Source organism: Lobosporangium transversale, assembly GCF_002105155.1.
Source record: "Lobosporangium transversale strain NRRL 3116 chromosome Unknown BCR41scaffold_14, whole genome shotgun sequence".
Taxonomy (NCBI): domain Eukaryota; kingdom Fungi; phylum Mortierellomycota; class Mortierellomycetes; order Mortierellales; family Mortierellaceae; genus Lobosporangium; species Lobosporangium transversale.
Window position 1 is genome coordinate 154007 of NW_019028992.1, and position 15944 is coordinate 169950.

The 15944-nt window shown below is 42.7% G+C and overlaps 5 protein-coding genes across 5 annotated transcripts; 3 read left to right on the forward strand and 2 right to left on the reverse strand.

Annotated features, from left to right (window-relative positions):
- Positions 1 to 51: 51 nt before the first annotated feature.
- On the reverse strand, positions 52 to 1946 carry BCR41DRAFT_421306 (hypothetical protein). The gene is made up of 3 exons (XM_022030009.1): positions 1661 to 1946; positions 1463 to 1562; positions 52 to 1372 (listed from the first exon to the last, which is right to left on the reverse strand). The coding sequence occupies exons 1-3, from the start codon at positions 1745 to 1747 to the stop codon at positions 117 to 119; spliced, it is 1443 nt and encodes a 480-aa protein (XP_021882275.1). The 5' UTR covers positions 1748 to 1946; the 3' UTR covers positions 52 to 116.
- A 68-nt stretch (positions 1947 to 2014) lies between these two features.
- On the forward strand, positions 2015 to 3646 carry BCR41DRAFT_421307 (ADP-ribosylation/Crystallin J1). Its single transcript, XM_022030010.1, has 3 exons — positions 2015 to 2197; positions 2274 to 2544; positions 2634 to 3646. The coding sequence occupies exons 1-3, from the start codon at positions 2028 to 2030 to the stop codon at positions 3636 to 3638; spliced, it is 1446 nt and encodes a 481-aa protein (XP_021882276.1). The 5' UTR covers positions 2015 to 2027; the 3' UTR covers positions 3639 to 3646.
- A 105-nt stretch (positions 3647 to 3751) lies between these two features.
- BCR41DRAFT_395248 (Alpha/Beta hydrolase protein) lies at positions 3752 to 5321 on the reverse strand (the record flags this gene model as incomplete). Its single annotated transcript, XM_022028712.1, has 3 exons — positions 3752 to 3930; positions 4036 to 4461; positions 4562 to 5321. The coding sequence occupies 3 exons, from the start codon at positions 5319 to 5321 to the stop codon at positions 3752 to 3754; spliced, it is 1365 nt and encodes a 454-aa protein (XP_021882277.1).
- A 370-nt stretch (positions 5322 to 5691) lies between these two features.
- On the forward strand, positions 5692 to 6940 carry BCR41DRAFT_385755 (hypothetical protein). Its single transcript, XM_022027710.1, has 2 exons — positions 5692 to 6161; positions 6324 to 6940. The coding sequence occupies exons 1-2, from the start codon at positions 5853 to 5855 to the stop codon at positions 6696 to 6698; spliced, it is 684 nt and encodes a 227-aa protein (XP_021882278.1). The 5' UTR covers positions 5692 to 5852; the 3' UTR covers positions 6699 to 6940.
- A 38-nt stretch (positions 6941 to 6978) lies between these two features.
- Positions 6979 to 15935, forward strand: BCR41DRAFT_351559 (transcription factor/nuclear export subunit protein 2-domain-containing protein). The gene is made up of 19 exons (XM_022023813.1): positions 6979 to 7102; positions 7229 to 7526; positions 7681 to 7808; positions 8039 to 8193; positions 8297 to 8493; positions 8594 to 8692; positions 8783 to 8878; positions 8967 to 9702; positions 9835 to 10251; positions 10374 to 11429; positions 11549 to 11709; positions 11805 to 12074; positions 12187 to 12554; positions 12674 to 14415; positions 14523 to 14683; positions 14784 to 14841; positions 14948 to 15060; positions 15171 to 15445; positions 15559 to 15935. Exons 1-19 carry the CDS (start codon positions 7002 to 7004, stop codon positions 15803 to 15805), a joined length of 6678 nt encoding a protein of 2225 aa, XP_021882279.1. The 5' UTR covers positions 6979 to 7001; the 3' UTR covers positions 15806 to 15935.
- Positions 15936 to 15944: the final 9 nt, after the last annotated feature.

Consider the following 15944-nt stretch of genomic DNA (forward strand, 5'->3'; position numbering starts at 1 on the left):
CGCACTTTTTTTTTTTTTTTTTTTTTTTTCAATATTTTCAAGTTATACATTCTATCTTGTTTATGTTGTTTTATGATTAACCTAACAATTGCCACGTGAAATCAATTTGTTGCAGATCAGGTAATGTATTGGGCAGCAGCTGGTTGCGATAGAAACCAATCCATCACTGAGCGGTGGATGTCATCGTCATTTGACCGCCTATCGTTATGGCTACATCTTTCCGTTTCACTAGATAAGGATAATGTAGAGCCAAATGAGCTCTCGTCAGCATAGCTCCGTGGCTGATGGAAGGTCGCTATATCCAGAGAGGGTAATGTCAGCAGAGGATTATATGGCCAATCCAATGGATGGCTCAACGCACTGAGCTTTGCTAGCCGTGAGAGCTCCATAATAGCAGTGTATCCAGCACAGGCTACAAGGATTGCTCCAACAATAGTCAGATATACACGCGAGAAAGTCGCCATAACTTGCCACACAATCGCTATCATATCACCCTGGAGAGCCTTGAAATGAAGGCGATCCGCATACGCCGGCATAAGCCGTTGTGTTAGAATTCTGACATCGCTGTAAGAAAATGTAATCAATCCACGGCCCCAGACTTGCTTTAGTGCCAAAATAACTTCGAGATACGAGAGAAAACCATCAAATTCTGGCTCGCTGACATATAGTTTATATTGTAGATGTCCAAGAAAGCGTCGTTCCAGAGTGTTTAATTCCGATGTAGTATATCGGCCACGGGAGAAGTCGGCCCATTCAGCGTTGGAGAATGTTGCATCAAAGAGATATTTATCAGCGCAAATGACAGAGACCAAAAACAGCGAAACACTTGACCAAGACTCTTGTTTTTGCTTCGTACTATTACTGTTGCCACTGTCGTTGCCACTGTTCGTTCCTACACTTGCGTCAGTAGAATTGCTGCTGCCAATGCTCTGCGGCGTTAAAATAGATGTTGAGGAGGATGGAGAAGTTGCTGTAGAGGATGAGCAGGAAGATGTGACACTGCTCATTACGACCTCTCTGTCTTCTCGGGAGATTTCTATCATAGCAGGAAAGGTATTTGAATTGGAGCTGTGGTCATAATCAGGGCCTTGATCAAGTTTCGTCCTGCGCTTCATTACTCGTGCCAGTCGTGCTTTGAAACGATCAATATAAATGAGTGCCAGAACCAAAGTAGTGCATGACAATTGTGTCCGCTTTAGAATACGCTGAATAAAGTAAAAAGCATCACTTTCATCATCCATAGTAGTTGTATACAGCCCTTTGTCTTCCTGGTATTGTTGATTATCAGTGTCTGAAGTTTGGTACATTTGACCACCAAATAAAGAAAGTTCCCTGCCAGAAATCATGGAAGTAAAAATTGCAGCTGCGAGGTCTATTTCCCGAAAAAAGTAAGTTAGGAAAATAAATCGTTTACCACAGCACTCAACATAAATGGATTCAAAGTTTCAGATGACTAGCTAACCTATGAGGTTTAACGGAATTCGTGTGAATTCGTCTCGAGCATATCCATTGCCTTTGAGGTGGTCTAGAAAACTAGTGTACTCGCGCAGAGGTTCTGCATACTAGGGCAAGCAGGGAACGGATTGATTGACATATGTAAAGAAATGAGTAACATGATCTCTAAGAAAGAGTAAAACAGAAAACGCATTGTTCTCTTTACCGTTGTATCAGACATGAGAATGCGAGCCTTGTCTCGAATGGATTGCTCCTTGCGAGAATGTTTCCTTTTGCGTTGTTTTGAGGCCATCGAGAAGTGGAAGCTACTTTGTAAATGTCTTTATCAAGGAAACAGATGCGAAAGGGAAAGAAAGTGAAGGATGTAATGTTATCTAAGCTAGGATTTTTAACAGGTAATAAGTGAGTGAAGGAATATGAAGGAAAGAAACATATTCTGTTCATTGTGTTCACACGAGGTTTATTCTAATGGAATGCAAAGAGAAGAGTCTTCACACATTGCACGTGGTGTAAATATGCAATCATTGAAGAATGAGAACTTTCATTTTCATCACTTCTGCGGTTTTCCTGCCATGCCTGCACTTTCAACCCAGACTCGATCTCAGCTCAAAGACCGCATCCGCGGTTGTCTATTGGGATCCGCAGTGGGCGATGCTTATGGCCTGGCAACTGAATTCATGACCACTGACCAGGCTGCCTGTGTTTATGGGAATGGTCCCATTGCTTTTGGTCGAGAACCAGGGTAAGGTGACAAACCAATTTTTTTTTTTCTTTTCACAAAACTCATGTTGTCCATATTACTCCGATTACTATGGTAGATATCCTGTTTGGATAGATGGTCATCGGTCCGCCTCTGATAGCAATGACTTTACGGACGACACAGACCAAATGCTTGTTATCCTTCAATCTCTGGAACATACCGCCGATGGTAGATTACACCCCATCCACTTCTCCAAGGCGTTGCGTGAGTGGGTCGAATACGGTATTCCTGAGATTGGGACAGATCCTGGCCGTGGACTTGGTTACACTGTAGGACAAGTCTTGCGACACCCAACGTTCACCTCCAATCCTCATCGTGCTGCTTACGAGGTAGTTGTTATTCTACTCTGGTTTTATAAACGTGTCACTGTCCAATATGTGCAAACGACTTAATGTTTGATATTTTGATAAAAAAAAAGGTTTGGGACTCTGCAGGACGCAACTTGGCACCCAATGGCGCCGTGATGCGAACAGCTGTTTTAGGCATTGAATCCTTTTGGGACGAGCCACGCGTCGTGGAGAACGCTCTAGCAGCTGCAAAGGTCACTCATGCAGACCCGCGCTCTGTGCTGAGTGCTCTTCTTTCATCCGTGCTAATATCACGCCTTCTTCGAAATAGTAGTAACGACTCTAAACATGACAAATTAACGCCCTGGAATCCTAAACTCTCGGACCCAACATATCGGCAAGGGCTTCTTGCCTATCTGCAACGTGGAACAGACCTTGGAGGTAGTAATTCTATCAATCCCATTTATGAAGATGAGACGGCAGCAAATCAATTTCAACCAAAAGACTACAATGCGTTAGCCCAAAATCGACAGAGAAATGTGAATGAAAGAGCGTGCGCTACAAGCCGATCACAAACAAACAAGGATCGTCCACAAGTTATTCTTCGCTCAGATATTGGTTGGTCGGGTATTGATCATGTGGGTGAAGATGAAGCCATGGGCGCATTGGCTAGGTCTGTGCTGAGAGATTATATATTTATGATCAAAGAGACAAATGTCGTCCCTGAAAATGATGGAGAGAATATACAAGATGTCTGGGCTCAAGAATTGGAAAGACATTGTTTTCCAAGAGACATGGGACAATTGAATCTGGGTTGTTCTAGTGCGATGGGATATGCTTTAAAGTGCATTGGGATAGCCTACTACGGCGCTACTCGAAGTGAGGATCCGTCCCCGAGAACAAAAGAGTATACCGGTCCCTCTGGTCTCTTCCGTGGAATCATGGAGCAGGTCACTTTAGAGGCTGGTGATGCTGATACTAACGGTGCTGTTTTAGGTTCATTATTGGGGACACGTTTTGGGCTTGAAAAAGGTATTCCAGAGGGTTGGTGGACTGAGCTCCGGCATCTTAACTGGCTTGAAGAGACAATTGACAGATATGCAGAGCGCGTTCTGGATAGCTATGAACGCCAATAAATTGAAGTAAATGCTTTCTTTTTTTAAAAAAAAAATATTATTGTTAAAGTGATTAAGCTGTAAAACAAATATTATTAAATGATTAGGCTACAAAACAAATTAAGAGCATTATTCTAAGCTGTGCGATCCCATGGTTTTGTAATGACTTGAAGAATAGCCCTATCAAAAGCCGGTGGATTGTCGAGATAGAGATGATGGCCTGCATTAGGGATTCTCATTAAAGCAGTCGGTACATTCATTGTTTTCCTGGCTTTCTCGGCAGCTTTGTAGTCCATCCAGTCGCTTTCTCCGTCTATCGAGCCATTTACAAAATCGAGACGATGTTAATAAGTTGCACTTATATTAGTCGTTCAAAAATCGAGGATTATGAGATGAGCAAAAAAAAAGACCAACATACATAAAAAGACTGTAGGCATTTTAATGTCCTTCATTCGGTTCATAAGGGGCCAGCGGGCATATGCACCTGGCGCTAGGATGGTTGCAAGTGCATATTCGCCACTACCACTCTTGGAAGAAATATGATAGATGTAATTATTCAAGTCTCTTTGCTCATCCTCTTCAAGGTACGCAAACCGGCGAGACGTGTAAGCAGCAACGAGTGAAGGGCCAAATGGTCCTGTAAAGCGCATAATGGACTGTGGGGTAATGTTGCGCTCCCACGCTCCCATCGCGAGTCTCCGTATCCAAGTGGTTGATGGGGTTGCGGAGGAGGCGGCCTTAGGGCCATTCTGAACCTGGGCACTTGTCTCTTCTGAAGTACCATCCTGCGAGGGTGGATTCGGAAGAGGGGCACTTTGTGCTGCCGGATTTTCTGGAATACCAACTGTCAAAAACAAAATAGACAAAATAGGTGATGGCATTTTAGAATCACCATTGGTGTAGTTTCCTGGGTTCACGTGATCTGGTCATCATCAGCTCCTTACCTGGACTGACAAGAACTAGCTTTTCAACTCTCTGGGGATACTTTAGGGCATAAGCCGTCGAGAGATAACCTCCTAATGAATGTCCAACAAGAACCATCTTTTCAATTCGTTGAATTTGTCGCCATTCTTCCAATCCCTCAATGAAAAAGTCTTCGGAGTTCCTGACGACTTCCTTCATCGATGACTTGGATGTGTGCTTGAATTTGAAGTCGGGTCGAGAGCTACCCCCCATCCCCAACCAATCAATAGCATAAACCTTAGAGTTGGGTATTTGACTCAAGCTGAGGTAGTTGCGAAAAAAGAAGCCTAATCCAGCGCCATAGCCATGGCAGACCACAATAGCTCGCTCACCTGGTGCGGGTGGCGAGATCATGGATGTATCATCTTTATCTGTGGCTGTCTTCATATCAAGATTTGTCTGAGCAATAGGAGTGCGTCCTTGATCGTCTGTTTCCATGTCCTTACGTTCGATTCCTTCATTTGAAGTATCAACAGCAGCAGGATTGGAGTTTTGATGGATGATGAGTGTGTTTATGAGGCGGTTCTTGCCAGAGAGTTGAACAAGACCCACACGGGCCACTGTAGATGATTTTTCCGCATCAGAGGAGGCGACACCTTTAAATGAGAAGAATTGAAGTCGAGAGAGTAAACGAGCTTCCGCGATCTGAGCTTGTTCCTTATTTGATCGACCCCACCATGTCTGGAAGGCACCCCAGCGGGAAAAGAGTTCAGGAGCAGGAGGAAGAGATTCCGCGGGCATGATTAGGAAGCGGAATCGGGGACGGACGAGAAGGCGTGAAATGGCGGCGATGGTGATGATAATTAAATAACAATAAGAATATATAGAAAAGAATTTGCCTAAAGGAATAGATATCGATGGATCAAGACCAGTAGAGTAACAAGCTGAAAAAAAGACGAAGACGAAGAAGTAGAAAAGGTGGAAGGAGACAAAGGCGGTAGAAATCGAAGTCGAAGAAGAAAAAGATAAAGAAGACAAAAAGCCGAAGGAGATGTATTTATTTGGATTCAGTAGAATAGGAATGTAGAAAGGCCTTTTTTTTCCTTTTTAAAAATGCAGATGCCAAACACACGCAATCGATCGTTTTTTTTTTTTTTTTTATCTGTGTTATTGTATTATTATAATAATTATTAAATAACTACTATTAATATCATAGACTGAATTGAACTAAAATATGATTTTGTAAAGAAAAATGCTTACATCTGATTCATCAGATTTGCATTCTTTGTTGCATTCTAGTCTAGTTCATTGTCGTCATTCAACGATTTAGTCATGCCTCGTCGCGCTCAGGATCCTATAGCAGAGCACTCTGATTCGCTATGTGAATATATGAATGGACATCCAACGACAGTTCTTGCATATGCTCGTTACTTTGGAGAATATCCTACTGCCACAAAAGCAACTATGACAAGTATTGATCAGGACGGATTCGATATAATTTGTGAAGATAGTGGTGAGGAAAGAGAAGTCAGAGTCACCTTTGGCCAATCCATGTTCGCTGTTGGTCAGGTCAAACATACACTCACAACTCTTGCGAAAGAAGCAGAAATTGCGTTACGTGGAAGAGATTCAAGCAATCAGGTACTTTATATGAAATAATGGCAAGATTCCTACAGCAGTGTTTAATATATAAAAGTGCCGAAAAGTGAGAGAGATAACTACTCGATGTATTTATATTGACAATGAGCTTGATTTGTTTCCAAACTAAATCGGTCATCCACCCATTTATTAATCTTTATTTAGGGATTGATGCCTGATAGCCCATCAGCAACACTTCCGGAAGGCAATCTGCTGTCAACGCTGCTCCTTATAGGAGGATTGACAGCATTCTATCTTGAATTTTACCCCAATACAACAAATTCTTTCTTACAATGGATTTTAAAGACTGTTGGTGCTGCTTGGATTCATCGCTTAGTGTTGTTGATCACGGGATTGCACTGTTTTGAATCACTAGTCTCACTCTATTTCACTGTAATCGTGGGCAATGGCTTCTTCAGTTTACTTGACATTATTCAGTGGTTCATCTTGATTTCCCTCTTTGGCTACCCCTGTTTATTCCATCTTATCGCGTTGGCGAACCGGCAACGAAACAAGCAAAGCAAGCAAAAAACAAATTAAAATATTCTCGATATTTTATATCCTAATCATAGTGTACTTATTTGCTCCGGCTGATACTTGGTCTCTGAGATATGTAAACTAAACCAGAACATTGGTTCGGCCAAGCCAACGACAGCGCCTTCACCAAACTTGGCATGGGAGCACTTTTAGTTTTAGCTCATATACGATTACTTAACATTTGGGTATCAGCAGAAAATCGCTGTGGCTGTCTTTAACAGTCACAATATTGAATAAAAAAAACGTCTCTCTGTTGCCACTTTTTTTCTTTCCAAACTCGATTCTAATCATTTATTGTATACTCAGATGGAACTTGGGCTTTCCCCAGTGTCTCTCGATGCTTTGTATCCAGTCGTCGAAGAGGGGCATATAGCTCGATGGAAAGAAACGGGATCTTATGAGGATCTGTACGTTAATGGATTCATGTCGCCATCATACGCAGCATTAGTTTCGTCATATTCAATAATATTCATAATTTTTAATATTAAGCAAACTAACGTACGATCTCAAACTATTTGTTGGATCGACCATAGAATGTCTTACTCTGCCGGGCTACTTAGTGCTCCCAACGACATCTTGCCACATCCGATCACGACAGTCATTCAGCTTGTATTACTTGAGGCTGTTAGTAATACCCTCCCGGCTGATAAGGTTGCAGCTTTTCTTCGTCAGCTTGCCACCAAACCTTCAGAATCAACATCAGGGAATGTAGTTAGCATCATCGTTGATCTCTTCTGGTTCATGGAGGTTGAGCTTGATATTTATGCACATAACCCAAAGATCCAAGAGAAAAAGTCAGAAAGGCTCGTTCAGGTCGCCAAAATGTTAATTGTAAGTGGCAAAACCCCATGATCTAAGCGTCCTTACAGACTCAGATAATGTATACGTTGTGCATCATGCAATAGAATATTGGCATTTAAGTATAACTCTGCAATGTCTATACAGACTCATCTCATACCTTATGACTGCTACTTGTTTTATGTAGGCCCAAAAATTCATTCCAGAACGTCTCATGAAGGAGCGCTGGGAGCTATCTTTCTTGGAAAAAACCGGCGTCATCTCAAATATTGAACTCTACAAAAAGCGTATCATCCGTATCAATACAACTCAACTGTAAGTCAGTGCTACGGTGCTGGCACCATAGTATAATACTGTCATAACCTTCGCATAAGCAATGATTATGAAATCCCCTTGGAAAAGCGTTGTCATGGTTTTTCGAGTCGAGAATCATTTGACATCCTTTTCTACTTGAACGTCTTTACAATACAGGACAAAAGTATCTCATATCACAAACTCGATTTTCTTTCTCATCATCTATTGGGGATCTCCCTCCATAATTCTAGATACAAGCAGCACAAGTTCAATCTCTTAAGAGAAGAGTCCGAAGGCTATTCGAAACTAATAACGGAACTTGCGAGTGGTACAGCTGACAGCGATAATGTCGGTCAAATCACTTCTAGGGCTAAGTCAGTTCTTAGCAATGTGATCCATCTTATTGGTAAGTAAAATAATAATAATATTAAATAAAAAGAACATCCTTGTTTGAATGCTTTGACTAAGGCCAATGAGATTTTAATTTTAATTTTATCATATTATCCTAGGTTACTTCGATCTTGACCCAAACCGCGTCCTTTCCATCGTTCTGGACGTCTTTTCTGCAAATATCATCACGCACCATCATTTTTTTATTGAGTTTCTGCTGATATCACCATGGTGTCTCCAAACGACAGGTGACCTGCCAGCATTCAAAAACAAAGCTTGTGCTCAAATTCTTGGATTCATGTTTCAGGATTTGCAGGTAAGTCAGTGCATCAATGAGCAAAACTATTATTTCAATGCATGGGTAACTCCATACCAATATTAACATCATCTTCCCTTAATATCATTTGATAATCTAGCGTCCTGAAAACCGCCATAAATCCCCAATCGAACTGTATACAATCTCGGCCTTATTGACCAAGCACTCCATCATGAGTTTAGATGATCTTTATCACCACGTAAATTAAGAATCTCTTGATTTTGAATAGTTTTTTTTTTTTTTTTTTTTTTTTAAAGCCATGCTAACATCTTTATTGCATTGCCTGTAGCTCTCTCCAACTGATGATGAGATGGTCCAAGACTACAAGAAATTCATAGAAAGTATGAAATCCAAAGCCCAGGAATATAAAAGCAACCCACTTGCGGTAAGTCTCGAGGCGGATCATGCTAATTGTAATGCGACATTGGAGAACCATATAAATAATTAACTACGATGATTTTTCTGTGATCTAGATGGCTGGCGCATTAGAGGATGACACGGTGACTGGATCAACTACAGCATCTGAAAATAAGAATGATAAAGTGGTAGAGGAGTCACTACCAGAGGCCATTCCTGAGTTACCACTTCCTAATCAAAAAATTGGAGTCTTGAATGCGCTTTTATCTATAGGAGATCTGGATCACGCAATGTTTATTCTTGCAAGGGTTCCTAACCTTACAGCTTCTCATCCTGAAACAGCTGATTTGATCTGTCGCCTTATCCACGAGATGATCGATCCTGTATATTCAACCTTCTCACCAACCACGTGCCATCCGCAATTAATGAAGCGCAAAGATTTCACTTACCGCTATCCTATTACTCCAGAGGGACAGGAGGTTAAAACTGTACGCACATTGAATCCATGGCTTCCACTTTCTACAGGAACTGAACGTTACGAATACTTTTATCAAGGATGGAGAGACAGCCTTATATTGTGCCAGTCGGTGCAGGACATCATTGACTATGTGTATCCAATACTGACTGTTGTTGGTGTTCGCATTCATCGAGACTTAAAACTAGTGGCCAAACTGTGCCGTATTGGAGCTGGAACTCTTAATCGACTTCGTCGCGAAATTGCTATGCTTGGTGGACAGGACGATACTCAGCAAGTCACACTCAAATCAGAGAAAGAAACTATTGAAAGCATATGGATCGACATGACGAGATCCTTATTTTTGCCGACAGTGTCTCTTGCATACTCCAATCCTGGTACGTACTACATCTACAAAATATTGCTAACACTAACCGATACGAGCTCGCCTTTTGACAATGGCCATAATGGTGTATAATAAGGAGGTTATATTCAATCCTATACAAATATTTTAACTTTTTATTCTCTAGGTATTGTGCATGAAGTATGGCAAGTGATAAAGGGACTAAATTATCAGACACGATTTGCTCTGTATGGAGAATGGAAGTCAGAGGCAGCCAAACAATATCCGGAACTTCTTGTGACAACTGCCTCAACGGAGAAGGATGCCAAGAATATGATGCGGAGGATTAATAGGGAGGATGTGAAACAGTATGGACGCATGTTTGCGAAATATGCCCATTCGAATCCACTGATTGTATTTGCTGCAGCAATCAAGCAACTGGAAGGTGGTTATGACAACATGGTGCAGCCACTCGTAGATGCTTGCAAATATTTGACTGATTTTGGACATGATGTTCTCGGTTATTCATTGCTCGAATCGTTATCGAAGAAAACACGTAGCAAGGTCCAGGAGGATGGGACCTCTATCGCAAAGTGGATGAACAGTGAGTTTTTTGGCAATCCTGATCCTAGATTTTTTAAATATTTGATTGCTGTACTCAATCGTTTCTTATTGTATAAACATTGATTTATTTTTCACTTTGTCGATCATTTTTCTTCATCCTAGCATTGGCCTCGTTCTGTGGAAACTTATATCGAAAATATCCCTCGGGTGAACTGACGGGCATTTTACAGTACATTGTTAATCAGTTGCGACAACGTAATGCTCATGATCTAGTGGTATTGCGAGAACTTTTGTCAAAGATGGGTGGAGTAGAAGATTTGAGTAACTTGACTAAAGAGCAGCATCTTGCGATGGCGGGCGGTGAATTGTTAAGAAATGAAGTACTTGCTGGAGGCGTTACTGGAACTGTCATGAAAAAAAATGCAAGAAGCTGTAATCGACTACAGGAGGCCATGGTGCGCGACAACATTGCTGCTCAATTTGTTGTTTTACTTGCTCAACAGAGACAGGAATGTATCTTCGGACCAGTTGAAATCCCCCACTTGAAAGTCTTGAGCAACCTTTTCGATCAGGCGCATCTTACTTTCCTGCAATTTTTAGACTTTCTCTCGTCCAATCTCCAGAGAGCATATCCAACGTTTGTTCCCAGTCTCACGGATCTTTGTGAAACCTATAAGATTGACCCTGCGATTGCTATGTATATTGTACGGCCAAAGCTACAGGAACTAATACGTCAAGAGCAAACAGCACAAACTGTGATGCAGTCCACTTCCAACCCTAACCCCAACTCAAGTGACGCCACTGTCATGGAGATAGACGGCGACAAGTCAAACGAATCAACCACTGTTGCCGATGAGGAGCCTTGGTTACCATGCTTGCGGTCTGCAGCTTTAGAGATCAAATCCATTCTCCCACCTAAAGCTTGGCGCTCTATGAAACCACAGTTCTACATTACCTTCTGGCAGTTGACTATGTATGATATCTATGTTCCTGTCCAGGAATATCGCTCTGAAATTAACAGGTTAAAACAATCTATCAGCGTCATGGATAATGATAGAGCAACATATAGCTCTAGTGTGCAAGCCAAGAGGGGCAGAGATCGAGACCGTTTGGCAAATACAGCATCAAAATTGCAGCTTGAGATGGACCGCCATTTAGCTCACCATAAGGTGATCATGGAGCGTTTGAAGCGCGAGAAAGACCACTGGTTTAAAGGATGTAAGGAAAACCTCTACCATTGCATTAATTTAATCAGGCACCATTTTCTATGTTCCATAAGTTAATGCTGAGCTGCCTGTCTTTCTCTCTCTTTTCTCTTTCTCTTTTTCTCTTACTAGTGGAAGCCGACCGTGAAGAGATCATTGGTCAGGTCATCCAGCACTGTATCTATCCAAGGGCTGTTATGTCCAGTATGGATGCTATCTTTTGCTCGACGTTCATTCAACTGATGCATTCAATTGGAACCATCAATTTTTCGACATTAACGCTATTTGATAAAGTATGTTTGACTTCAGTTTCTTTTTTTTCCCCCTCCAGGAGCCAAATATTTGGATATACTAATGTTGTCAACCTTATTTTATGTGTATTAAATAGTTATTTTTGGAGGTCGATCGTATCCTTTTTCTCTCCTCCGAGTCTGAAGCCAAATCGTATGGCTTATTTTTGTTCAAGGTGTTAAGTAATCTAGCTCGTTGGCATAAAAGCCGAGAATTATATGCCTCAGAGGGTCGTGGTAATAATCTGCCTGGATTCCAAGAAAAATGGGGACCACATAGTACCAGCGGCGTGATTCGTGAAGAGGACCTGCTTAACTTTGAAATGTTTCGACATGGCCTCTTTAGATGGCATGTCAGGTTATTCCAGGTAAGTCAGCTAATTGCTATTAGCTGTATGGGAGACATATGAAGTGTCTATAGTCGATAACTGTATACTTTGTGCTCATAGTTTAATTGTTGTTAAATCCTAATGGCTATAGACTTTCCAATCCGCTGTTGGAACCGGAGAATACATGCGTATGAAAAACACGATTTTAATGCTTCGAGAACTTGCTCCGCGCTACCCAGAGTTGGTGGCGATCGGTACACGATTCATGTCAATTTTCAAACCTATTGCTGAGAGTGAGAAGAGAGACGATTTGAAACTCATGGCAGCATCTTACCTGGGAGTCTTGAAAAAAGGACAAAATTCTGGGGCCTGGTTGCCTGTCAGCCAGTTCCATCTCGTTCAACCGAAGGAGAAAAGCGATATCCAGTCCAGTACCAGCAAATCGTCCACTATTGATCAATCAAAGTCTGAGTCAAATAAGCAACCATCTGTCAAGGCTAGCGCAATTGAGGAAGGAAGGTATGAGATCGGTGTGTCAGGCTTTCCATGTTATTCAGGCTGTATAAGACTTTATATTTTGAATCTCATCGCTCTACTTTTTTTTTTTTTTTTTTTTTTTTTTTTTTAAAAAAAAATAGCACCACCAATACCACTACTACCAATGCCAATGCCAATGTCACCAATGCCGGCACCAACACCAACGCTAACGCGAGCACTAGCACTAACATCAACACTAACACCAACACCAACAATAACAGTAACAGCGGCAGCAACAATAGATCCATGGCATCAAATGTTGGAAAAGCTTCACAAAGTACACGTGACCGTGTATCAACTGTTAAGGACTCTCGAGTAGGTGGCACTGTGTCACCCATCGGTGGACGAAGAAGTGTTGTGCCTTTGCCGCCAAAGCCAGGAACTCCGTCCTATGAAAACCGGCATGAAAACTCCTCTTCTGTCTCTAACAGGGATGGACGTGATCATCCATCGAGGGAAAGGGATCCACCATCCTCTCATCAGCCACGTGCGGACAATCCACCTGAGCTGCTTGTAATATCATTGAAAGGTGGGCCGAGCGGTCGGGACGCCCAGGAGAGCCGAGATCTGAGCAAAGACTCCAACAGGCGGGATACTTCCAACAGAGATACTCCCAAAGACGCTTCCAGAGAGAATCTTAAAGATGGTCTTAGAGAAGGTCAACGGGATGCAACGAACGACACTGTCAGAGATTTGGCAAGAGAAGGTTCGAGCAAAGAAACTCCTAGAGATACAGGCAGGGACGCGGGTAGAGATGCTCGGGATACTCGGGATACTAGAGATACTAGAGATACTAGAGATACTAGAGATACTAGAGGGGATACTAGGGATACCAGGGATACTAGAGACACTAGAGACACTAGAGACACTAGGGATATTAGAGACACCAGGGATATGCCAAGAGATATCCCACACCCTCTCAATATTATGAGATCAGAAACAGGTAGAGAGTCAGGCAGAGATGGATTTAGAGAAGTGCCTAAAGATGGTCCTAGAGAGATATCCAGAGACATAGGAAGGGATTCTACTCGGGAAAACAATCCTTATCGGGATACGCGGGATACCGGATCGTCAGATGTACGTGACTCTCGCGATCGGCGAGAAGCTCGCGATCGCCGCGATCCGCGGGACATTGCACAAAGTCGCAAAGAATTAAGAGATTCTGCTCCTAGAGATCCCCGCGACCGAGATCCAAGGGATTTGGTTGCTCGAGATGCACGAGACAGCCGTGATCCTCGATCGGGAACAGGCTCTAGCCGAGAAGTACGTGATTCGAGAGAGCCAGTTGATCCGAGAGATACTCGAACAGGACGTGAAGCTAGAGACACCCGCGACAGTGATCGATCTGACGATAGAGATAAACGTTCCCAGCGAGAAAAGGCAAGAGAGAATACTGATCAGATCTCCTCTGAATTTCCCATGTCTACATCTGCTCGGGATCGGCGGCGGCTAGAAGAAGGCTCCCGTGATCTGGATCGGCGCTCATTAGACCGCAGAGAAGGACACCGAGATCGAGAGGATACTTTTCAGAACAATCGAGCCAGTGGTCCGTCGCCTAGACGGGGAGATGAGAGAAATGATGATTTTCAGAGCAGCCGTAACAAAGCTTCACCCTCGAGACGAGGAGACGACAAATCAAGGAGCGACGCTCGTGACCGAGACACAAGAGACTCTGGGTCACAAAGTAGTGGCTCTCGAGATCATCAGGCGCCTGCTCGTATTAATAGAGATGAACCAGAACATAGCCGGACAGGCTCTTCGTCAACCTCATCACGACATGAACAATCAGCATCAGTACGCGATGGAAGAGGGTCCTCCCGTCGCCAAGATACCATTCAAGAATGTAGGACGCTTTTCAACAAGGCGAACAACATGTTTGAGCCTTAATTTATTGGTAATTATGAATTAATATGGGTATATACGTCGTCTTTCTCTACTTTCCCAACATAGCTGAAAGTCGCAGATCTTCTAGGGACCCTCAGAGCCGGTCCGATCGTCATTCCGATTCAAGAGACCACAAGCGCGGCAGAGAGAGTAGAAATAGTAGTCTAGAGAGAGAAAAAGATTCAAAGCGTCGGCGCGAAGGCTCAGTTACGGACTCGTCGCGGCAGGTAAGAAATGCATTTTTTTCCGGGAGGATGATAGCAATGGCATGCAAAGTGGGTTTCAAATTAATATTTCTTTTATTTCTATATATGTATATATATAAAGGATTCGAATACAGGAAGCTCAGGTTCGCGTCGCAAGCGACAGATCGAGCCAGATGATAGTATGTGTTAATCTTTGCCTGGCTCTAGCCCCTGACGGTTTCTGATTCAAGCCTTAGTCATGATGCTTAAAACCTTTACTCTTATGTTTTCTCCTTATCAATATAGACCGGGAGCCACTTCTCAATGAACGCTCAAAAGATTCTTCTCCAGTTGTCGATGCAATTGCTATGCCACCACCGTCGTCATCTTCTTCACCATCAGCCCCTGTAAATTCCAACGTAGGTTTGCTTTTATTATTTTAATCTGCATTTATACCTGTCTTGAAAAGTTTTTTTTAGCTTAAAGAATTTTTTTCCTCAATTGTTCAAACTCGCTCTTATTATGTCAGTCTTCTGGAAGTACAAGGACCTCCATCGTCATGCCTTCGCCTACATCAGGATCTAAGCGCATCAAGTTGAACAGACCGACGGATGGTGATAGCCCACTTAGTTCACCTTTCCCAAGCAGTTCTGCAGATTCACCCACAGCAAGCCCACGTAAGGATAATGAATCAGCATCCAAGTCTATATTAGAGATGGGTCTCACTACGAGTTCTCTTCGTGCACGATCTAGCAACAATGAGAATGCAGCATCGTCTTCATCTTCAAGAGGTTCTGAGCGAGAGTAAGTGTCTGCATATTACAATATATACAAGCGTTTGAGGATTCTGATAAATGTTTATGGAAGTCTATCAGATAGTTTAACGACATGTTTCATGCGCCTTTTTTATTTGGTAGTCACAGAAGTGAATCATCTCGATCAAGAGACGGTGCTACTAACATTGGACATGGTCGTGGAAGTAGTGGTGGTAATGGCAATAATAACAACAACAGCAATAATGGTGGTGGCGGGAACTCGAGTGGTCGTAGCCGACAAGGTGGTTCTTCAGGTGGTGGAGGTGGTAGCAGCGATCGCAATGGTGGAGGAGGTGGTGACCGCAATAGCGGAGGTGGCGGCGGTGGCGGAAGACGCCGTAGGATATAGTTTTATAAGGGAAAAAAATATCAATAGGCATGGGTACCAGACTTCAGTTTTTCCATCAGTCTATATCTCTGTATTTAGACCCGAGAGCCTTTATTAAATGTTTCACAAAGTGTCTGTGACATTCAACCGATCATTTTCC

Bases quoted from the DNA above. Each gene is read 5' to 3' on its own strand.
- BCR41DRAFT_351559 (XM_022023813.1), top strand. From the start codon at position 7,002: ATGGAACTTGGGCTTTCCCCAGTGTCTCTCGATGCTTTGTATCCAGTC. The intron at 7,527-7,680 runs GTAAGTGGCAAA...TGTTTTATGTAG, and splicing joins AGGTCGCCAAAATGTTAATT to GCCCAAAAATTCATTCCAGA. The intron at 15,061-15,170 runs GTAGGTTTGCTT...TTATTATGTCAG, and splicing joins CAGCCCCTGTAAATTCCAAC to TCTTCTGGAAGTACAAGGAC.
- BCR41DRAFT_421307 (XM_022030010.1), top strand. From the start codon at position 2,028: ATGCCTGCACTTTCAACCCAGACTCGATCTCAGCTCAAAGACCGCATC. The intron at 2,198-2,273 runs GTAAGGTGACAA...TTACTATGGTAG, and splicing joins GCTTTTGGTCGAGAACCAGG to ATATCCTGTTTGGATAGATG. The intron at 2,545-2,633 runs GTAGTTGTTATT...ATAAAAAAAAAG, and splicing joins CTCATCGTGCTGCTTACGAG to GTTTGGGACTCTGCAGGACG.
- BCR41DRAFT_385755 (XM_022027710.1), top strand. From the start codon at position 5,853: ATGCCTCGTCGCGCTCAGGATCCTATAGCAGAGCACTCTGATTCGCTA. The intron at 6,162-6,323 runs GTACTTTATATG...ATCTTTATTTAG, and splicing joins GAAGAGATTCAAGCAATCAG to GGATTGATGCCTGATAGCCC.
- BCR41DRAFT_421306 (XM_022030009.1), bottom strand. From the start codon at position 1,747: ATGGCCTCAAAACAACGCAAAAGGAAACATTCTCGCAAGGAGCAATCC. The intron at 1,563-1,660 runs GTAAAGAGAACA...TGCTTGCCCTAG, and splicing joins TTCTCATGTCTGATACAACG to TATGCAGAACCTCTGCGCGA. The intron at 1,373-1,462 runs GTTAGCTAGTCA...TTCGGGAAATAG, and splicing joins AATTCCGTTAAACCTCATAG to ACCTCGCAGCTGCAATTTTT.